A 23818-nucleotide genomic window follows, 5' to 3' on the forward strand; every position below is an offset into this window, starting at 1 on the left:
GGTCCTCTCTGTGTGGAGTTTGCATGTTCTCCTCAGGTACTCCAGCTTCCTCTCAATACAAAATATGACTGTTCGGTTGATTAGAGTCTGTATGTGTGATGGACTGGCGCCCTGTCCAGGGTGTACCCCCCAACGCCCAGTGAGACCCCCGCCACCATGAAAAAAGGTATAAGTGGGGTCATAAAATGGATGGATGTTTTTCATAAGAATAAAAAACAATTCATAAATATATTACACACCTTATCATCATAATAATAATCAGTTCACATACATTGAGAAGGAAGCGAAATGCACAGTGTGTGGAATTTGTGTTGCTCTTAAAATATGATTGTTGCACTAAACTAAACATGAAACAAATTTTAATGTGCTTGATTAAATTAATACCATAATAATAACAATAATCTATTTATTCTCAGGAACATTTCTGATGATGATTTAATCCTTTTTTTGTGTTTTGGGCCCCTGTCTCGGTCCCTGCGGCCCTCCGCGCACCGCAGCTTAAACACCAAGGTGTGGTCCGGTGCTGCTGCAGCCCGGTTCGGTCCGGAGGTCGCGGGTTCGGGCTCACTCAGCACTGCCTCTCTGCTCGGTGACGCGTCAGGAAGTGATGATGACCGCAGCGGAGCAGCGAGCACCGAGCGGCCGCTGATCTGCATCCTCAGCCGGGCACCGAGCACCGAGGACCGAGGCCCACGGAGGTGAGTGTGCTGCACGGAGTCGGTGGGGACGGCGGCGCTTTTCTGCGGTGCTTTTCGAGGCTCCATCTTTGTGTGTTAACGGGGTTAGCTGCCATGCTAACCGCTGCACCGAGCCTCTCCTCCCGGGGGCAGCCTCTGAGATTCCGGCTGCAAAGCTGGGCCCGTGTGTGTGTGTGCGCGCGCGCGCGAGAATGTGGTGCTTTTGTGTTACTTCGTGAGTTTTTGTGCCTGTTCTCCGCCTCCATTTCTCCGGTCTTATCGCGCGGTGCTAACAAGCTAGCCTGATGCTAACGTTAGCTCAGCGTTGCTCTGCCACACAAAGCCCGGGAAAAGAGTCGCATATCCCGGTGGTAAAAACACAGGAATCACGGTCTAACTGATACTTTAAAATCCGCGTTGAAAGGTTAATTCTGCAATGTAATCGGCTGGGCCGTGCTTGTAATACTAGGCGAAGCGTTAAAACGGAACAGTGAGAAACATTCTCCGACGCAGCGGGGTTTCTGCGGCCCGAGGCCGGACTGAGGGGGCGTCATGGCGCACACGCAGAGACTCAAGACTGGGGACTCTGGAGCCTCTGGAGCGGAGGCCGCAGCTGAAACACGGTGATGATTGTATACAGAAAAATACACCAAAGAATGGAGATAAATCCACATTAAGGGTCCATGTAATGCTGTTAGAAGTAAAACAGGAAGAAAGAAGCATTAGATGAAAATAAAATAGGATAATTAGTTAAACTTTAACGCGTTAAATGATTCAGTGTTACTTCTTACTTTTGCATCTCTGTGTGTTTTCTGTGTGCAGGTTCATAGGAACACTTAAGGCTGTGATGATGATGTTTTTCTGAAGTTGTTGATTCGTGTGTTTTTAAAGGGTCTCACTCTGTTTATTGTCCATTGATGAGGAAAATGGGATTTGGAGTTTTGTGTCTTTCTGTTGAGTTTGAGCCGATTATTGTGACACATATTTAGTCATGTTTTATCTCTGACCTTTTTTCATTTATTATACTTGAACAGAAATAATACATGAGGTTTTTTATATTAGTGCTGGAACAATAATCTTTCTCTATTCTTTGTCTTTAGTTTTAGTTTCAAACTTTGCAAACTAAAAAAAAAACAACAGTAAAAGTAAGAAACGGACACAAAGTTCACGAGATGAGACGATATTTGATAATGTTGTTTTTGTGACTAACTTCATGTTTGATCTTTTAAACTCAGGTCAATATAAATAAACTATAACACTTGAACCATGGACCACATATATCAGTATTTGTATATCCTCCTAACCTGCAGTTTCTAACCTAATATACTTGTAATAATCCATTAAAATAGATTACAATAACAGTACCTTTGTCTCTGTTCTACCAATAAACACAAATCTGAAATAGTGCAGCACCAAACCCCAAACGTAATAATAAATACACAAACTACACACACAGTAGGCCGGGTCAATATATCCACATTCAAGATATATTGAGTATACTATTATTAGAGTCATAGTATATAGTCATCTTCTTGATGGAAATTCTTGTTTTAATCACTAATAAAATGGATTCAAAGTGACCAAAAAAGGGTGAAATGTGATTTTAAAAACCACAGAAATTAGATAAAATTTGCAAATTAAAGTGGATAAAAACAGACAGAAAAAGTGGTAAAAAGGGTTCAAAGTGTCAATATTGGTAAATGGTAAATGGACTTGATTTATATAGAGTTTTATCACCACTGAAACAGTCTCAAAGCGCTTTACATATCAGCTCATTCACCAGTGGGACAGGACTGACATGCAAGGCGCTAGTCGACCACTGGGAGCAACTTAGGGTTCAGTGTCTTGCCCAAGGACACTTCGACACATAGTCAGGTACTGGGATCGAACCCCCAACCTCTCGATCAGAAGACGACCCTCTACCACCTGAGCCACGGTCGCCCTGGAATTGGAACAATTAGTTTAAACTGGCAAATTATGTGCATGACAAATGGTGAATGTGGTTAAATTGTCAAAAATATGATGAAGAGGTGACAATAATGTGTCAACATATGTGACATTAGGTGTAAAAGTGGTAGAAATGGTTTATAAGTGCTGAACATGTCTGGAAAGTGGAAACATTTTTGCAGAAAAGTCATTCAAATGTGATGTAGAAGTGTCAGAAATGGGAATAATGTAGCAAAAATACATTAAAAGGAGCAAAAATATGTCAAGAAAAAGTGATGAAAATGTTAAAATATGGTGAGTTTGGTGTAGTTGCACAAAAATGGTAAAAATAAGCAAAAATGGGCTAAAAATATTCTCAGTATCTCAAAGGCATCTGGGGACCCCCTCCCAGTTTCTCGCAATGCCAAATGGGAACCTGACCCCAAGGTTGAGAATCACTGCCTTAGAGGAGAAGCAGACTAAATCAGAATCAGAAATGTTTTTAACGGCCATGTACAGTTTTAAGGACAGTACAAGGAATTTGTCTTGGTAGTTGGTGCACAAAACAAACAACAAAAAAAATTAAAAAAACAAAGAACAAACCAGCAACAATAATAATAATTATAATGATAAATATAAAGGATGAGGGATAAATAAAGGATAGATAGAGAATAAAGGATAAATAGGATAAAAATAAATATATATATATATATATATATATATACAGTGCAGCAGATAATGTCATCATGGAGGTGGTGATCGGGTGGGGGGGGTTCAGTGGGTGACTTGGGGTGTGTTCATGTGGATGGTGGCAGAGGGAAAGAAGCTGTTTTTGTGTCTGGAGGTTCTGGTCCTGATGGACCGAAACCTCCTTCCAGAAGGGAGAGATTGAAACAGTTTATGACCGGGGTGGGAGGGGTCGACCACAATCTTTCCTGCACGCCTCAAAATCCTGGAGGGGTTCAGGGAGGACAGATTGCAGCCGATGACCTTCTCTGCAGAGTGGATGATACGCTGCAGTCTGGCCTTGTCCTTGGCCGTAGCTGCAGCGTACCAGATGGTGATGGAGGAGCAGAGGATGGACTGGATGATGGAGCTGTAGAAGTTCACCATCATCTTTGTTGGCAGACTGAACTTCTTCAGCTGCTACAGGAAGTACATCCTCTGCTGAGCTTTTTTGATAAGGGAGCTGATGTTCAGCTCCCACTTGAGGTCCTGAGTGATGATGGTCCCCAGGGAGCAGAAGTTCTCCACAGAGCTCACTGTAGAGTCTCCCAGGGTGAGGGGGTGAGGGGGGCTGGGTTCTTCCTGAAGTCTGCTATCATCTCCACTATCTTTAAAGCGTTGAGCTCCAGGTTGTTCTGGCTGCACCAGGACACCAGCCGGTCTGTCTCCACCTGTAGTCAGACTCGTCTCCATCAGAGATGAGACGATGATGGTCGTGTCGTCTGCAAACTTCAGGAGTTTGACCGACTGGTGAGAGGAGGTGCAGCTGTTGGTGTACAGGGAGAAGAGCAGAGGAGAAAGAACACAGCCCTGAGGAGATCCAGTGCTGATGGTCCTGGAGCAGAGATGGTTTTTCCAGCTTCACGTGCTGCTTCCTGTCAGACAGGAAGTCTGTGATCCACGTGCAGGTGGAGTCTGGCACGTTCAGCTGGGAAAGCTTGTCCTGAAGGAGAGCTGGGATTATAGTGTTGAAAACAGAGCTGAAGTCCACAAAGAGGATCCTGGCGTATGAGCCTGGGGAGTCCAGGTGCTGGAGAATGAAGTGGAGAGCCAGGTTTACAGCATCATCTACAGACCTGTTGGATCTATAGGCAAACTGCAGGGGGTCCAGGTGGGGGTCAGTGATGTCCTTGATGTGGGAGAGCATGAGGCGTTCAAAGGACTTCATGACCACAGATGTCAGAGCGATGGGTCTGTAGTCATTAAGTCCTGTGATCCTCAGCTTTTTAGGGACAGGAACCATGGTGGAGGCCTTAAAACAGGCTGGTACGGTGCATGTCTCCAGTGAGGTGTTAAAAATGTCTGTGAACACTGGAGACAGCTGATCAGCACAGTGCTTTAAGGTGGAAGGAGAGACAGAGTCCGGTCCACAAACCTTAGGGGGGGTTTTGTCTCCTGAAAAGTCTATTTACATCTCTCTCTTTGATGGAGAAAGGTGTCTCTGTGGGAGGGGGGGGGGAGGAGGGGAAGATAGGGGAGAGAGCCTCTGTAAGCAGTTGTGGTGAGACTGTAGCTTTGATGTTGGGGGTGAAGGTGTTGGAGTGAGGCTGGTCAGAGGTGTGAGGGGGGTTGGAGTCAGGTCTGTCCCATTGTCTGTCAAATCTACAATAGAAGTTATTCAGACTGTTGGCCAGGCAGAGGTCGTTAGCAGCAGCAGGGGCTCTGGGCTTGTAGTTTGTAATTTGCCTGAGCCTCTCCAGACAGAAGCCGAGTCATTTGCAGAGAACTGATGTTGTAGCTTCTCTGAGTACAAACGTTTGGCTTTTCTCACCTCCTTTCCAAACGTGTACTTTGACTCTCTGTACCTGGCTGTGTCTCCACCCCTGAAAGCGACCTCTTTGTCTGCCCTCAGCCCTCTGAGCTTAGCTGTGAACCAGGGTTTGTCATTGTTATAACTCACCCTGGTCTTTGATGGAATACAGCTGTCCTCACAGAAGCTGATGTAGGACGTCACAGCGTCTGTAAACTCATCCAGAGAACTGTTCACAGACCTGAAAACATCCCAGTCAGTCCAGTCCAAACACTCCTGGAGTTTCTCCACTGCTTCACTGGTCCACTGTTTAGATTCCTTCACCACAGGTTTACAGAGCTTCAGCCTCTGTCTGTATGAAGGAATCAGGTGGACCATCACACGGTCCGATAGGCCCAGTGCAGCACGGGAAACGGCGTGATAAGCACTGCTTAGTGTGGTGTAACAGTGATCCAGTGTCTTCTCCTCTCTGGTCAGACATTTAATTAATTGTCTATATTTGGGGAGCTGGTGTGAGAGGTCCCCTTTATTAAAGTCACCAAGCACAATGATAAAAGAGTCCGGGTAGGTCCGCTCCACGCACAGGATCTGGTCGGCGAGTGTGCGCTGTGCCTCACACACATCAGCTGACGGTGGGATGTACACACCAACCAGGATGAATGAAGTGAACTCACGGGGAGAATAGAAGGGTTTGTTGTTGATAATCAAGGATTCCAGGTGAGGAGAGCAGTGCTGGAGGATCACTGTCACGTAGTTACACCAGTTGCTGTTCACATAAAAGCAGATTCCTCCACCTTTCCTCTTCCCGGTGAGCTCCGCGTCTCGGTCCGCTCTGTGAAGTTGGAAGCCGGCCAACTGCAGCGCAGAGTCCGGTACCGCTCCACACAGCCACGTTTCCGTAAAGCACAGAACAGAAGATGAGGAGAAGTCTCTGTTTCTACCCAACAGCAGCTGGAGTTCGTCCACTTTGTTACACAGTGAGCGCACGTTAAAGAGGAATATCCCCGGTAACGGTGTGTGTCGGCCGCGCTGGCGGAGGCGCACAAGCGCACCAGCTCTTTTTCCTCTCCTCCGGCGCTTCACTGCGTGAGCAAAGGTGAGCGAACCTTTGAGTGGAACATATTGATCAGCTGTTTGTTCATAAATGTGTCCAAACTGTCTTTCTGCTCAGACTTTGAGTTAAAAATATCCAGATTTATATAGTATGTATAGACATTTGGAGAATAGTTTTATTTGCTTTGGCCCAGCCCTAACACACAGTACTGACTGAATTAGGAAAGTGTGTGTGTTTCTATAGTTTTATTAGTGACATACGTACACACAGATCAAAGTACTGATGAACACCAGTTTGCAGTTATTGTAATTAGAGTTGTCACGATAACAAAATGAGTAACTACGATACTATACCAGACAAAGTATCATGGTTCCAGGTAATATCAGGATACTGAAGCCTTTTTTTTAATTATTATTATTTTTATGAACTGCAATGTATTTGTACAAGTTAGAAATCCTTATTAATTACTTATAGTGTTGTTTGGTGCATGATAAGAGTACTAGAAAAAAAGCATATAAGCAATAAAAACACTAACTAGAACTGCAAGCAGTTATGAAAGGGGACTAAGCCTTCCTGCGTGACTCGGCCCCCAGGTTTTGCGGAGCCCATGGAAGTACGTCACGAAGGATGATGGGCTTGGGGTGATGAAGAGAGTCTGGAATTTTGTATGTGCAAAGATTGGTGCAGATAGAGCTTAAACACCAGGAGGATTTTGAAAAAGTAGTTTTTTTTAGGTGTAGTGACTTATAAAGAGAAATATGCAGTGCGAGTGGGTGTGGCCTATGTCAAAAGATGCGACTTTATTTAGGGAATACGTAGATGTAAAGTTTATGAAGATGTGATTTAAAATGTGAAAGTTACAGGCCAAAATGCGCCAAATTTTGTGCAAATTTGTTTAACTTTTATGTTGCTTGACGTTTCTCTGTTAATAGCGCCCCCTATAGGCCAAATTTACCACAGAGCCTCTGGTTGACCTCTGACACAAGTGAATTTAGTCTGATGTTGATAGCTTTTACTTTGACAATAATATGCAACAGTATGTGTTTTTTAGCTAGTTAGAAAAATGTACTTGTTAATAATTTGCGCATATTTTGACCGAACAAAAGTCTTTACTGGGCTTTTGATCAGGCAAGTCTGGAGATTGTATGTGCAAAGTTTGGTGGAGATAGAACTTAAATACTAGGAGTTCGAAAAAGTAGGTTTTTGATATGTAGTGACTTACAAAGAGATACAAGCTGTGGAAGTGGGTGAGGCCTATATCAGAAGATGCAACTCTATTTAGGGAACACTTAGATATAAAGTTAATGAAGATGTGATTTAGAATGTAAAACTTACAGCCCAAAATGTGTTTGCACCCATTATAGCGCCACCCAGTGGCACACTTTTTTGTATGGGTGATCTGTGTGCTCTTCTATATGTACCCTGTAAATTTCACAGCCCTCAACATAATACTTGAGCTGAAATAATTGTTTGTTGTTTATGTTGTAATAAGCCATGCCCACTTTGACCAATTTCGTGTGGAAAAACAAAAAAAAAAGTGTTCCCTCCTTTAGCTCCTATAGCTGGTGACAGCGCCTGCACAGTAGATCTCCTATTGCTTTACCGTCTCTGCCTCATTTAAAGCCAAAATGGTTCTAAATGGGACTTGGTTCAAAATTAGTGATGCCACTGACAACGACGACGCCGCAGCAGACTCGCCGCTTGGGCCCGGTGCTTCTGCCATGTGTTGTCTGGTGTTTGTGACTGTAAGCTGTGCACGTGTCTCGGTGAGACAGAACTTTAGCTTGTTGTTTATTTTGAAGCGAGTTTCTGTCAAAGTGGAGCTGTCTTGAGTTCCTTCATGCACACAAACAGCCAATCAGCTACAGACGGGCGGACCCAGTGTGCAGAAACAGCCTATCATATCTCTGTACATCACCAGTAACAGGCAAACAGCCAATCATAGAGCAGCTGTGGAGTTCAGTTGCCATGTTGGTTTGTTTTCAAGTAAGTATCATGCAGTGATTTTAGACTGTGTAGCTAGAAGCCAGGAGGAGAGTAGAGGCAACTGCTATGTAGAGAAACTGGTACCAGTAGTATCATAATCTACAGTAGTACCATAGTGTGCTAGTATAGTAGGAACTGTTATAATTTGGTATCGTGGGAACTCCAGGAATGTTGGATGTCATTGATCAACTAATGTCATTAGAGGATAAAATCTGATCTGAAGTTAGTTTTGTTTTTGTTCAAACAAACATTAACAATCACCAATGCGTAGAAATAATTCAGACAGAAATTATACAAGAAATGAAACATATATTTACCAACGGAAATAACTTTATTATTCATTGAGTTACAGAAAATATTTCAACAGCTCATCTATTAATTTTCCTACGCTCCGTATGATCAATCAATCCTCCCATTGGTCTGATCCACATTTTAATGTAGTTTCTGTTCTCATCCCCACTTTGTTGTTTCTGCTTCGGTCAAAACACACACACACACACACACACACACACACACACACACACACTAGACCTGGACAATTTGCCTAAAAAAAACCCCATAGGAACCATATTTTATATCTCTATTTTTTCTCAAAATGGTGCGATACGATATTAATCTTGATATTTTTTAACTCAATTAAGTCCTACCAGAAAGACAACTCTGGGTTAAATTTGCTGATGTAAAATGCCTCACAGGTCTTATTTATAAACAGCTGCACAATATGTGACACTTTTGGCTTTTTCTTCTATAAGATGACAGCACGTGTGAGTGAGTTCTGTAGTGTGGTTTGGACCCCATTTCATCAATAGACCATCATTTTACTGACTTTATGGATGGACCCCAAAAATCACTCCCCTTTATTCCCCCTTATAGATGGTCCTGTCTCCACATGACTGTTCTTCAATGTTCATGTCTGTGTTCAACCACCTTCAGCTACAGTGGGGGTCCCTGCTCTATGGGACCTTTATTTTGGAGGGTCCCCGCTTTCTGGGACCTTTATTTTGGGGGGTCCCCGCTCTCTGGAACCTTTATTTTGGGTGGTCCCCGGGTTGATTCAGAATTAAAGTGTTCTGCTTCGTGTTTTCATAGTAATTCCAGAACTGAGGTTTACATGGAAAACCGGTTTATTTGGCTTTATTAAATTGGTCTTTAGGTCTGGGGGTTGTTCCTGTGGTGGTCAGAGATGATTAAGCTCCTCCCTCTATAAGCGCTATGAACGTGTTATTATTTTAGTCCTGATGTTTAAGTTTATGAACAGATGAATGTGTGTGTGAACCTGGACACACACAGAGAAGACTTTTAACTAACATTGCTGCTTGTTTTTAATGACCATAAACTCAAACGTCCATCATTTATTAACTGATTAATCCGTATTCATTTATTTTTCATGAATTGTTGTAGAGCAATAAAAATAATGAATGATTTTATCCCTCCCTCCCTCTGGTGTAAACAGCCCCTCCATCACGGCTCAGTGCGGCCCTTCCCCCAGCCTCCCTCTCGACATCCCCTCCCCCACTCCTTTCTCCTCTGCACGCTTCCTTTCTTCCTCTTCCTCCTCTTCATCTGACCAAACCAAGGTGTGAATGTTCTCTGATCACTAATAATGTTTCATTGTGTTTAATTTAAATGGACACAAACGTGTGTTCTTTACCCCTCTGTGTGGTGCTGGGGATCAGATCAGATCTTTGTTGGTCTACCTCTAAACCCAGACCGGGGGGAGGGGGGGTCAACTAACATCCAAGAAGGTCCAGTTAGCAAAATTACAGAGAATCAAAACTAAAACCATTTATATTTAAGTAGCCAATATCAATCAAGTTTATCAATAACAGACCATCACATCTAATGAAATGTTTTATGATGATATTTATTGTCACGTAACAAATCTGAACATTTACATCAAACTACAGACACAATGTTTTTCCATTTACAAAATAAAAATAAAGCAGCATTTTAAATCAAGAGAAAATCTATTAAAAGTGAAGGTTTCTGAACTCATTTTACACTTCCTTGTTTAATGAGAACCAACCTTTACTCTAATCAGACTGTTGAAGACACACTAACACTGAGGATAGAAAGACCTTTGGATGGGAGTCCTTCAAGAGTCTGTGATTTACGCTCTAACTTCAGCCGCCAGAGCATGTCAGCGCACTGTTTAAGGGAGAGTAAAGGTCCCTTAGGACTGGGGTTCTCAACGGGTCTCATCCTGGGACCCACATTTTGCCACGGTCAATACAATGCAACCCATTTATTATTTTTTTTAAGAATTCAACCAACCAAGTTTATTTATTTATTTTTTAAATCTGTTGAAAACACACAAGTAATCTTTAAAAAAAAAAATCAGAATCAGAAAAAACTGTGTTAATCCCTGAGGGGTAATTAGAATGGCAAAGAGTGGCATATTAAAAACAACACTAATAATAATAATAGTTATACACACGCAGAAAAAAGGAGCAAGACTACATAAGGCTCAGGGCAAAACATAAATCTATACATTTTCCTGTGCAACATGTATTTCACAGCAATGCCTGTCAAAAGAAAAGTTTCTTTCAAAATAAAAGACAAGTCCAACATGAGACATTAACCCTATAACACCTACTGCATCACCAGCAACACATCGTGGTATGTGGCAGGCGCATATTAAAATTACCCTAACTCTATTAAAACTTGCTCTATTACAAACATTTTTAGCAGTTTCTGACAACCTACACATGACGTTAATCACATCCCCTCTTTCATAGAAAGCCTGTGAAGAAATCCATTTGGCTTGCGATTGTTATAGTTGCATATTTAGAAACTTGGAAGCATTTATCTTTATTGAAAATAGTTCAGTATGTTACAAATTTTATATATTTGTTGAAAAAAACTTAAAAAAATGAAGACAATTATTCAAAGTCTAAAGTTTGTAACTTAGAAACCTCCATCATGCACTTTGATAAACTACATTTGCTTAAATAAAATGGATGCCAACAGTCTCCTTTAGATACGGCTCAGGCTAAACTGATTGGTTTTAACTAACCAATCAGACGTGGGTCCTTTAGTTCTTGAGGTAGAACTGTAAAGGTTTTCAGGGACATGTGGGTATTCTTCTGATTAAGTTTTCCTAACAGCTGCCGTCTCTTTCTCTCCACAGTGACACATCATCGGCTGGTGTGACCCTCAAAGCCCCCCACCCCACCCCCGCCTCCAAGGGTGGCCTGATAGACAGAGCCTGCATGGCCTAATGGAGAACATGGCTGTCAGTCCAATCAGCTGAAGTATTGGTCTCCCCCTCACCCCCCTTCCCCTCCCCTGACGTCACTGTTCATCACTCAGTTGTGAACGGTGACACCCCCCCCCCACTGATTGGCAGTGGCATACTATGGCAATGCATGACATGAGTCGTGCCAAGGGTTTCCCCTGTAAAGAATGTGATATGGTCTGTCCCAGCACACCAAGTCTTCTCGAGCATATGAAAGCACACTATCAGCAGGAAGAGAGCGCACGATTCGAGTGTGAACAGTGTGGACGCATCTACAAGCACGCCGCTAGCCTAGCCAATCACAAGAAGTCACACGAGGTGGGGTCCTTCCAGTGTCCGGTTTGCACACGCACACTACCCAACGCAGTGGCCTTGAAGAACCACCTCCGCATTCATACCTTATCTCCCAGCAGCACCCACGCAGAGGAAGAGGCCGAGGAGGCGCCTGAGGAGGTGGGACACGAGGAGCGGGACCACTACGTCCTCGCCACGGAACTTCCTGACGGGTTCGAGCGCTCTCATCTGAACAACAGTGGTATGGGCCATAGCGTCCTACAGAGCCACGAGACAGACGAGCATCGAAAGAAAGGCTCCTCCGAGTCCGACGACGCCTGGGACCGACCGTTCAAGTGCGACCAGTGCGACCGCACGTACCGGCACCACGGCAGCCTGGTTAACCACAAGAAGTGTCACCAGCAAGGAACTTTCAAGTGCACAGTGTGTTTCAAACATTTCAGCAACCTGGCTTCCCTAAACAGTCACGAAAGAACTCACTCCAAGTTCAAGGTTCCCGGCGCCTCCATGGTCAGCAGTAACGGCTCCAGCTCGCAGCCATCTCAGAGTGACAACGCTTCCTGTTTCTGCCACCTGTGCCAAATTGCGCTGCCGAGCAAGTCGGACTTCCAGGAGCACATCCTGCTACACAACTCTGCCTCGCCCTCCCTCGGCCTCCCGCGCAGCTTCTCCGGCATCATGCCACACAACCTGAGCGCCATTCGCTCCCCGGCGTACACTCCTGTCCTCGGGGACCCTCTGCCACTCCCACCCCTCCCCACAGAGAAAAGAGGTCCGTACGACCCCATCATGGGCCCTCCAGTCAACAACCCCATCTACACCTGCGCTTACTGCGGGGCCGGACACCCAGACCTGGAGACGCTGAAGGTCCACTATCTGACCCATGACCCCCACCCGTCCTCCCACAGCCAGGACAGCTCCCTACTCAACTCAAATGCCCTCAATTCGGGGTCACGTGGGTCGGTGTCCTCCCCCACCGCAGGCCGTGTCCCCCAGGCCAACTCCCCTGAAAATGGAGACCGCCGCTTCAAGTGCAGCGAGTGTGACAAAAGTTACCGACATGCCGGGAGTTTAGTGAACCACAAGCGCTGCCATCAAACGGGTCACTACCAGTGCACCATCTGCTGTAAGCAGTACCCCCACCTGGCCGCCCTGCACAGCCACCTGCGGAGCCACAAGGGACGCTCTTCCAACCCGTCCATCGGTAACGACAGCAGCGACTGGCTGTCCCCTGAGCCGCTGACTCTGGACTCCCAGCAGAACTACGTCCAGGAGGGCAGCGGAGCCACCACGCCCATCTCGCTTCCGGGGAACCTCACCGACGCTGCTCACTTTGTTCCCGACGGGAGCCACGGAAGCGGCTTGGACTCACTGGAGTTTCACGAACGCTTTGACGGCAGCTCGCTGTCCCAGAATAACTCCTCCCACCGACAGGCCGACCGCCACGTGTGCGCAGACTGTGGGGAGATGTACGCCGACGTTTCAGGCATCAAGTCGCACATGTGTCCTCGCCGAGGCCAGCAGCAGGGCAGCATGTCCAATGGCTTCATGGGGAACATGAGCTATCACGGCTCCGGAGGGGCCGCATTGGCCTCGGGCGGCGCCAGCGGCCTGAAGGAAGGAGGCACACAGAGGCAGTATTCACAGAGCAGTGGCAAAAGAATGGGTAGCAACGACAAGGACGAGGACGACGGTGAGGTGTACCAGTGCTCTGTGTGTGGGAACCACTACGCCAGCCTCAGAGCACTCAGGAGCCATCTGAGAAGTCACGCCAACAACCCGACGGCGCCCGGAACGTCCGGCCACGATCAGGAGTGGAGGATGATCTGCTCCACCTGTGGACAGAGCTTTTCTAGAAAGCAGGACCTGTTGAACCATCAGCTGGTTCACGGCCCCCAGAGACCGGACAGCCAGCAGCAGGGCCATGTGGGCGGAGCCGCCAACGGCAACGATAAAATGGATGGTCGTAACCACATCTGTGTCGATTGTGGCATGTTCTTCGCCGACCGCCACCACCTGATAACTCACCTGTGCCCCGGGAAGAACGGCTCCATGACCAAAGGTGGCCTGAACGGAGCCAAAGCCATGTCTGGAGGGGAGGGGGTGGGCGGGGGCGTCGCCGGAGGAAGCCGCGACATCGGCGGCGATGGGCGACGAGCGATGGTTGAGCAGAGTGACAAACCTCACAAGTGTGATCAGTGCGGGCGAGGATACCGACACCCCTGCTCTCTGCTCAACCACAAGAAGTCCCACAAAACCGGTGTGTTCCGATGCCTGGTGTGTCAGAAACGCTACTACAACCTGCTCGCTCTGAAGAACCACCAGAGGACGCACTTTGACCTGAAGAGGTAGGACCAGGTCCTGTTGTCCTGGGTTTGGGATAGTTTTTAAAAAATAAATGTCTGATTCAAATAAACCTTTACTGACAAAAATAGAATGACAAAATAATCAGGAAAACCAAGAACTAGAATTACTGTGATTTTAAAAAAAAAAAAAAAAACAAAAGTGGAAAATGCCAGTCTTTACAGATCTTTAAATATTTGCGTTAAACAAAAACTGAACCGTATGAACCTGCTAAACCAGAGGTTCTGAACTTTGGGGTCGCGAGACACTGGGAGGGGATCGTCAGATGCCTTTAAGAAACTGCAACTACACCAAACTCACCATATTTTAACCTATTTTCATCACTTTTTTTTTGCCATATTTTTGCTCCTTTTAATGTATTTTTGCTACATTTCTCCCATTTGACACTTCTACATCATATTTTAATGACTTTTTTCCACTTTCAAGTAGGTTTTACACTGATCTGATCGGCTATATCGGATCGAACAATATTTTCCATTTTATGTAATTAATGTGATCAGCTGTAATGTATTAAGTTGCCGATCCGATCAATGATGTCATAGTCGAGATGAAACTTTCTGTAGATGCCCCCATTGCATTGTTTTATCTCATTTACACAGAAGAGTTGTTTTCTTTATGTGACACTGCTTTATTTCGCTCACAACGATGAAAATGTCTTTGTTGGAGCGAAGCTGCTGAGCACCAGACTTGTTCCCAGTCTACGGCTCTGAAAGCGGAGACAGCGTGTGCGTGTTTGTTTTGTTTATTCAGCCTGAGCATGTTTAAAAAAATTAGGGCTGGGACGATACCATTTTTAATTACTATTCTTGGGTGCTGATTCCGTTTGTGATTCAGATTTTACAAGTATTGCGATTCTACAGTGATGATTATCATAGTATATGTCACAGTTCCAAAAAACAATACACATCACATTCAATCATTCACTGATTTTTATTATTTCAACTGAAATAAATAAGGAAATAAAACCACCATCAGAAAGGAGGTAAACTAAACATGTACAAAACACATTTGTACAGAAGTTTCTGAAATTGGTCAACGGATACTGTTAATGTTGATCTAGCTAGTGCTTTGGAGTGTCTATGTTTATATAGGAACAGCAGTTGGTCAACATGCTGGTAGTTAGGCTGCTCCAAAAGTAGGAAACAGTAGAAAACACACGTTAAGCAGAAACCTGGTACACACAGGGAAGAGGATACTCATGGTGATGTTCTTTCCACCAGTCTAGGGTTTTTTTTGGCAAATGAGTTGCAGTAGGGATGGGGGAAAAATCATTTCTAATCATCCACGATTCTGAATTGATTCATAAACTTCAAAAATCGATTTAAAAAAAAAAAAAAATGTATTTTTGCTTTGCAACATACAAGACAAAAGACAGGAACAAACAACAATGTGATGACCTGACAGCATACACCCAGAGAACAATGGGATGAAGAGAGGAAACATTTGTATTAATAACAAAATAACATACAAGAATTTTTAAAAAAAAAGCCCCAGCGCCCTAAGAGGCTGAGGGGTCCAGCCCATCAGTGTTGCAGAGTAATTCAGACAATGCACATCTTCTTTTAGCATTTGTCTAGTTCTCAGTTTGCTCAGCTGGTGCACCATCGCAGAGATCCTCCTGGTCCAGCTTTTCCACTTGTTCCTTTAATAAATACAACACAGCAAGGGGAAAAATATATTAACACAAATGAAATGTTCCACCTGTGACAGCTTTAACTTATTTGATTTAGTAGGTTATATTACAACACACACACCTAAAGTACATTTGTATTTTACATTTTATTTACATGGTGTTTGTGATGCTCCATAGCTGTAGCTTTAGTGACCATTCTTTTAAGTGTTTATTGCTTTTCTTCAGGCAGGAAAGCGCTTCAAAACGTGGGTGAAGTGGTGAAGCGAGGTTGAGATTGGTCTCCTCCTCAGACGTGAACCTTTTTAAAAGGTCTTTGTGAAGTGCCTTTTTCATCGCTCTAAAAATCAGAGAATCTCCGAGGGTTTCATGTGTAGTGTGGAGGAGGTGTGTGTGTAGCAGGGCTATGATGGACAGGGTTGGATCCGCCTCATTCAACATAACACACGTAGCCACCTTAGAGGTGCAGTCTGCAACTCTTATAAAAGTGACTTTTTGTCTTATTTGCTAAAGCTGTCACTGGGTTCAGGGTGTGCACATAACACTTGATGGATGTGGAGAAAGCTGACAAATTCTGCAACAACAGCATGTTTGCTGTAGAGTTGGATTAAAATTGCACAGGTGCAGGTTTAATCTCAGGTATGGGTTTGTCCACATTTTGGTTAGATCTGTGAAGCTAACCAGGTCTGGTCCTGGTCAGTAGATGATGGAGACCTCTGAGAGTTCCAGGGGCCACAGTGGGGGACAGTCGCTGCAGTGGTATCTGTCATTGTGTCCTTGAGCAAGGCACTTTACCCACATTGTCTAGTATGAATGTAGTGTGTGAGTGAGTGGTGGTGGTGGTGGGAGGGGCCTATCTGCCCCTGGGCAGCTGTGGCTATAATAGTAGCTTACCACCACTAAGTGTGGAGTGAAAGAATGTCTTAATTGACTAAGTGACTTTGAGTGTCTATGATTAAGCTCTTATATAATTATTATTATTATTATCTCTGTCTGCCAAAAGGGAAATAACAGCTGCTGCAAGTCTTCCTCTTGTGTGCAATCACCTGTTGGTGCATTACCGCCACCCAGCGGTCATCCACAAAACTGTGAAAAATTCAATAAGAAAAATATTGATTCTGGGAAGCTGAATCGATATCTAAAATCGGCACCCAAAAATTTGTAATGAATTGTAAAACTGTTGTTTTCCCCAACTTATTAAAAATGAGGATCCTAGAACGGAGCAATGTGTTCACTTTCATACCGGAGACTTGTGTTTGTTTTAGGGACAGTACAGAAGCGTGCACGCCCCATCCCCGCTGTGCACCTGTGAATACGGACTATATTCAGCAGTGCCACAGTCAGTAAACACACACACACACACACACACACAGACACACACTGACAACAATTGTGTTGGAAGTTCTCCAACTCTTCCACTCCCTCAGTCACAAGGCTGCGTTTAGGTCCCGAAAAAATAGTACTGTTTGATTTTCCGTGAATGTGTATCAGGTAGTACTGAGAGAATTTGGTCGGGACTAAAAAAAAAACAACCTGAATTCATATGATCGGACCGGTGATGGTTTTATTAGATTCTGTGATCGTGTAAAGCACACGTTTTAGACATGTTTATCACTGATAAACCCTTTCCACCACTTTTACACCTAATGTCACATATGTTGACACATTATTGTCACTTTTAACCTCTTTTCACCATTTTTCACGATTATTTTAACCACATGCACCATTTGTCATGTCCATTATTTACCAGTTTAAACTAATTGTTCCAATATTGATGCTTTGAACCCTTTTCACCACTTTTTCTGTCTGTTTTTATCCACTTTAATTTACAACTTTTAACCAATTTCTGTGGTTTTTAAAATCCCATTTCACCTCCTTTTCCACCATTTTTGGTCACTTTGAACCATAGCTTAAACTGACAAATGGTGAATGTGGTTAAATTGGTAAAAAATAATCATGAAATATGGTGAAAAGAGGTTAAAAGTGACAATAATGGTTCGATATATGTGACAGGTGTAAAAGTGGTTAAATGGTTTATAAGTGCTGAACATGTCATTGAAATGTGATGTAGAAGTGTCAGAAATGTGAGTAATGTAGCAAAAATACATTAAAAGGAGCAAGAAAAAGTGATGAAAACAAGTTAAAGTATTGTAAGTTTGGTGGAGCTGCAGAAAAATGGAAAAATAGAAAAGAATTGACTCAAATTTATTCAGAGCCCAAATGGGGTTCTTCTGGCCCCAAGGTTGAGAACCCCTGCCTTATGGTTGTGCTTCGTGCCATGCTGTCCTCTTCATAGACTTCTTAACCTCTTTCTGATTGGCTCCCCCTGGTGGCCAATCAATAAATATGCAACATAAATGACAGATCACCATTAGAAGGGTGGACATTAACAAGTTTCATTACAGGTATATTAGGAAGGTATCAGCACGATACTGGTCTTCAGTATTGATCACCAATAAACTTCCTATTAGAGAAGAAGTGACTCTTCAGGTTATGTTTCTGTTGTCATGGCTTTTTCTGACTTTGGGTTCTAATCTGTTTCAGACACAAATGTGAAGAATGTGGCAAAGCCTTTAAGATCCAGAAGCAGCTCATCAACCACCTTCGTCTCCACGAGGAGCACCGTGCCAAAGGCCTGGTCCGCACCGGCCCCAACGGGTCGCGCTTCCAGCAGCCTGGCCCGTCTCAGATGCAGGCAATGAGGGGCGAGTCTTCCAAGAGCCACACTATGAGCGTGAAATACGGACACCCAGCCTTCAAGAAGCCCTACTCCTCAGCCGGCACCTCCAGGCCTCAGAAGTTTGACCCCGCGGAGAGCGGACGCCGGCCCTTTGCGTGCGAGGAATGTGGGAAGACATACCGACACGCGGGAAGCCTCGCCAACCATAAGAACCTCCACAAGATCGGGGAGTACCACTGCAACGTCTGCAACTCCACCTACCCCAACAGGCTGGCCATGAAGAACCACCTCCGCCTGCACTTTGCCCAGAAGAAGCACAACTGTCAAGAGTGCGGTAAAGGCTTCCGCACGCAGCGGCAGCTTGCCACGCACACCACGGCCGGTCTCTGCAAAGGCCCCCAAGGTCCCGGCGCGCAACTGGACTTTGAGTGCGACGGCTGCTGCGAAGGGTTCGCGACGGCGGATGCGCTGTCGGCCCACGACTGCCCCGCCCAGCACCTCCCCTCGTCCTCCACCAGCAGCTCCACCAACATCAGTCTGGAGCGTGGCGCAGCCGAGCTGGACTCAGACGAGCGGCCGTACGCCTGCGACCTCTGCAGCTGCGCCTACAAGCATGCTAGCTCGCTGCTCAACCACAAGCACACGCATAAGACTGGAAACTTCCGCTGCAACTTCTGCGACAAGCCCTACACGAACTACATGGCTTTGCGCAACCACATGCGCATCCACACGCAGCGCAAGAAGCACATCTGCCACACGTGTGGGAAGGCCTTCCGCCTGGCACGCTTCCTCCGCAACCACCAGAAGGTGCACGAGGAGGGGGCCACGCCCTTTGGCTGTCCCTCGTGCGGGAAGAGCTTCCAGGGCCGATCCGGCCTGGCCCGGCATCGCTGCGGCGAGAACCAGGAAGGCATGGAGGTGAGGAGGAAGAACCCGACGTCGAGCAGCGAGGGCGAGGAGTGTCGGTACACGTGAGTCTGTCAGTTGTTTGTGATTCTTGGAAGTTGTGCAAAACAATAGTGAAGATGAATCTAGGTCTCTACGTGTCTATTCCAGGTATATGATCTCCAATCCGGCTTCCTTGGGACCATACGCGTGCCGGAATTCGGATTTTTCTGAAGTTTGGACAAATTGAATTAGTGGAGAGACCAGATAAGTCACCCTGTTTGCTTTCAGTTAGCATCTGTACCACACTGAGGCTAGCTCAGGCCACACCTGTCATATTGTGTTCTGTCACTGTGTGTGTGCGTGTATGCTTGTGTGTGTGTGTATGGGGGGTGGATCCATTCTAAACTCACACACACCAGTCTAACACACGTGTACGTGTCTAACTTTCACTAAACCTACCTAATGTCAGTAGTTGGGTGTAGTGAAAGGTGTGAGTGAAGCTATAGTGATCATGTGACCTTCACTATGTAGCACCGTCTGTGTGACATGTAAACACTTAGAAATAATATTAGGCGTGCGTGTGTGTGTGTGTGTGTGTTCTGTCCAATCACAGCAATGATCTGACTGAGAGTGTAACACTGCAGTCACTACCACTCTATGGACGGGTGTAGTGACACAGACTGTAAGCAGACTAAATGGTGGTCTGTTATACACTCACACTCACACACACACACTCACATACCTGCATGCATAAGCACCTAATATATTTCTAAGTGTTTACATGTCACGTAGATGGTGCTACATAGTGAAGGTCACATGATCACTATAGCTTCACTCACACGTGTCTACGTGTGACTGATATATTTATGTTTGTAAGGTGTACATCCAGGTGTGGCGTAGGTGTGTATAAACTTTAATGTGTTTGTAGACGTGTTAACATGTCTACAAACACACATGCAGACATGACTTGTGCATTGTGCTCGTCTAACCATTCTAAGTCTATGGGAAATATCGATCAGACGTACAGACACAGGGTACGCCTTCGTTTACGCGTTCGATAGACTGGTGCGCATGAATTTAAAAGCGGTCCACCCCCCATTCTCCTGTTTAACCCTGCGCGTGTGTGTGTGCGTGTGCGTGCGTGTGTGCGTGGTAAAGCTCTCTACAGCTCTAAGGAGTGTGTGAGCTCAGAGGATGTAAACATGGTCAGAAATTAGTGAGGAAGAGGAGGAGGAGCTAACACCTCTGATTGGCTTTAATGTGATGAAGTTACACGTTAAACAAACTATAAAAGCAGGACTGTTGATTAGTTTTATTGTGAAGGAGTCGGTCCTGACCAATCACAGAGCTGGTATGACCTCAGAGTGGGTGTGTCCCTGAGTGATGTTTAATGTGTGCCCCCCCCCCTGATTGAAACGCTTTGAGCCGGATTCAGATCATATACCTGTTGGTGTGACGTGGGGCGCTCGGCGCTGCCTCAGGTTGTAACTCCAGCTCTTTCCTCTGCTCACAGGTGTGATCAGTGTGGACGTTCTTACCGCCACGCCAGCTCGCTGCTCAACCACAAGAACACCCACACTGTCGGCATCTACCACTGCGCCGTGTGCCTCAAGACCTACTCCAACCTGCTGGCCCTGAAGAACCACCGCCGCATCCACTCTGAGACGCGGCGCCACCGCTGCCCAGACTGCGGGAAGGCGTTCCGCGTGTCCTCGCAGCTCTACCACCACCGCCGTGTGCACCAGAAGCAGCGCGAGCTGACGTGTCGGTCGTGTCAGCGAGCGTTCCCCACTCAGGCCAGCTTCAGGCTGCACATGGAGCTGAGCCACGGACAAACGCCGCGGCGCCCAACCGGCCCCCAGCAGCCCGGCTGGGGGTCGGGGCTGGACCTGACACTGCTGCAGGAGCAGGGCCTGCGCCCCGGCGGCCTGAGAAAGCCTCACGTGGCACCTGCTAAATGTCACGTGTGCGATCAGTGCGGCCGCTCGTACCGACACGCCAGCTCGCTGCTCAACCACAAGAACAGCCACAAGACAGGCGCCTACTTCTGCAGCTCCTGCCAGAAGGAGTTCCCCAACCTGATGTCCCTGAAGAACCATCGCCGCATCCACACTGAGCCCAAACGCTACCAGTGCCCCGACTGTGGGAAGTCCTTCAGGGTGTCCACGCAGCTTGTGTGCCACCGCCGCATCCACACCAAGGAGAAGCCGTTCTCCTGTGCGCAGTGCCACAAACGCTTCTCCTCGCTATCCAACCTGCGACACCACATGAAGGTGCACTGGGGTGGCTCAGCCACACCCCCTGCCGTGGGCGGGGGCTCACACGGTTTCCTGGCCATGCCCGGCGGTGCTTTTATCTGAGTGTGACGTGCCAAACTATGCTAGCTTAGCCCTTGTCGTGTTTTCTAACTTTGTGTGTAGACACGCTCACTAAATCACACACAGACAGACTCACACAAACATTAAAACACACACGTGCACAGAATGGACGCCTCTCTGAGCTGCCTGGCTCATGAGCACCTCAGCAGACGGACGTTTACAGACGTTGACCGCTCAGGCTGGACGTGGCGCTGCCTGCTGTGTGTGTGTGTGTGTGTGTGTGTGTGTGTGTGACTGCTCCATGGACATGTAAAGCTGGGCACTCACTGGGAGATGTTGGACAGGTTTGCAGGTGCTCACAGGCCCAGAGGGTAAAAAGTGTTTCAAAGTGTTTCAAAGTGTTTCAGTCTGAAGCTCAGTGTGAGGAACAGCCACCAGGGGGCGAGCTCTGGGTGGGAGGAGCCACAGTGCTAAGGTCACACTGAGCTTCTGATTGGACGAGTGTGTGTCGTGGTGCATTATTTATACGCTCCTCCTTATTAACAGTGTAACGGCAGCGTTAGTCTGTAGGATGTGACTGTAGAGCTAAGCCCCGCCCCCATCACGTTACCCACGTTCTGGAGGAGCTGGTGTTTCCATGGTAACCCCTGTATTTATTGGTGTTTGTGTTTGACCTGTAGCTGTTAGACCCAAAGGAAGAGGAAACATTCACATTGATCTTTTGTTCCCTTCTCTGTAACTCGTATTATTATATACTTTTATAAACTATGTTTTATAATTCATTTCTTAACAGGAGACATTTCCATATCCTTTAACCCTCTGCTGAGTACTGAGAATAAATAGCTGCAAACAGCCCAAGCCCCGCCTCCTCTCTCAGCTCCACTCACTCACTTATTCTTGGAGCTGCTACTGTCAAAAGATTGTTTGATCTCCCATATACAGGATCTGATTCTACTGTTGATCATCCTGGCCTGAAAGAACAGATACAGACACAACTTAATCACACTGTCCCTTTAATACGCTCACATTCACTGAAGAACACCAGTATGAACCAGTATACACACTACTGCTGTTCTGATCTAACTGGTGTCCATGTCAACCAGTTAACACCATCACCAGCTGCTTTAGAATGTAGTTGCTCAGCAGAGTGGGACTGTGTCAGCTAACTAGTCAGTACTCAACGGCAGGAGTGGTTCTGGTTCTTTGGTGGTTTCTGACATGTTTAACCAGTTCAATGAACCCAGAGTGTGGGCGGTGGAGGTCCAGCACGTCCAGCAGAAGAAGAACCGCTGGTAAGATCATAGACATATATAATAATAATATAACAGTGACTCAGTGTTGACTGCAGGGGGCATTGATGAGTTACTGCCCCCTGCAGTTACTGTTGTAACTGAGGCTATATATCTTTTGATTCTCCACCTTTATTTTGAAAGTTCTGATAACATTTGAATTGAGAAAGTGACCAAGAAGAATATCAACATGTGCTCATTTGATCCATAAAACTCACGTAGACATATTTGATACATTTTCAGAGACCCTCCGTTGGTCTACTGACTAAACTTCCTGTTCACTTCAAAATAAGAGCCCCATTTAATAGTTAAAAATTAACAAGGAGAGATGCTTTTATTTTGAAAAGGGGATGTTTGATTTTTCACCTTCATTGGACCTGATCAAACACGTAATGACGTAATGCTGAGATGCAGTGCATCATGAGCGCGTTTGTCCAGCAGGGGGCAGCACACGTGACACTGAGGAGGAGTGAGTCGCTTTGCTCAGATGAATAAGTTTAATGAGGATATTTATAGGTGTCAGGTAAAGCTACTGTATTCTGTATAAAATTAGTCTGTGTTTTATAAGAACACAGAGTAAACCAGTGGTTCTCAACCTTGGGGTCGCGAGACACTGGAAGGGAATCTCCAGATGCCTTCAAGAATGTTTTTTTACTATTTCAGCCCATTTTTGCTTATTTTTCTACATCTCCACCAAACTCTCCATATTTTAACATATTTTCATCAGTTTTTCTTTCCATATTTTTGCTCCTTTCAATGTATTTTTGTTACATTTCTGACACTTCTACATCACATTTTAATGACTTTTCTGCAAATTTTTTCCACTTTCTAGACATGTTCATCACTTATAAACCATTTCTACCACTTTTACACCTAATGTCACATATGTTGATCTGTTATTGTCACTTTTAACCTCTTTTCATCAGATTTTATTTTAACCACATTCATTCTTAATAATAATTGCTTGGATTTATTCAGCGCTTTCTTTGAGGAGACTC

General features: G+C 45.6%; 1 protein-coding gene across 3 annotated transcripts; it reads left to right on the forward strand.

The window, feature by feature from the left end:
- The first annotated feature begins 563 nt into the window (after positions 1-563).
- LOC114468833 (zinc finger protein 836) lies at positions 564-22386 on the forward strand. 3 transcript variants are annotated; one of them, XM_028455938.1, is made up of 5 exons: positions 564-698; positions 11250-13999; positions 18190-19296; positions 19382-19477; positions 20725-20857. In XM_028455938.1, exons 2-4 carry the CDS (start codon positions 11478-11480, stop codon positions 19458-19460), a joined length of 3708 nt encoding a protein of 1235 aa, XP_028311739.1. In that variant the 5' UTR covers positions 564-698; positions 11250-11477; the 3' UTR covers positions 19461-19477; positions 20725-20857. The 3 variants fall into 3 exon arrangements, with proteins under 3 accessions (XP_028311739.1, XP_028311737.1, XP_028311738.1); XM_028455936.1 differs by lacking the exon at positions 19382-19477 and having other exon boundaries at positions 20727-22386; XM_028455937.1 differs by lacking the exons at positions 564-698; positions 19382-19477 and adding an exon at positions 764-1300 and having other exon boundaries at positions 20727-22386.
- The last annotated feature ends 1432 nt before the right edge of the window (positions 22387-23818 follow it).

Source organism: Gouania willdenowi, chromosome 8 (assembly GCF_900634775.1).
Source record: "Gouania willdenowi chromosome 8, fGouWil2.1, whole genome shotgun sequence".
NCBI lineage: Eukaryota > Metazoa > Chordata > Actinopteri > Blenniiformes > Gobiesocidae > Gouania > Gouania willdenowi.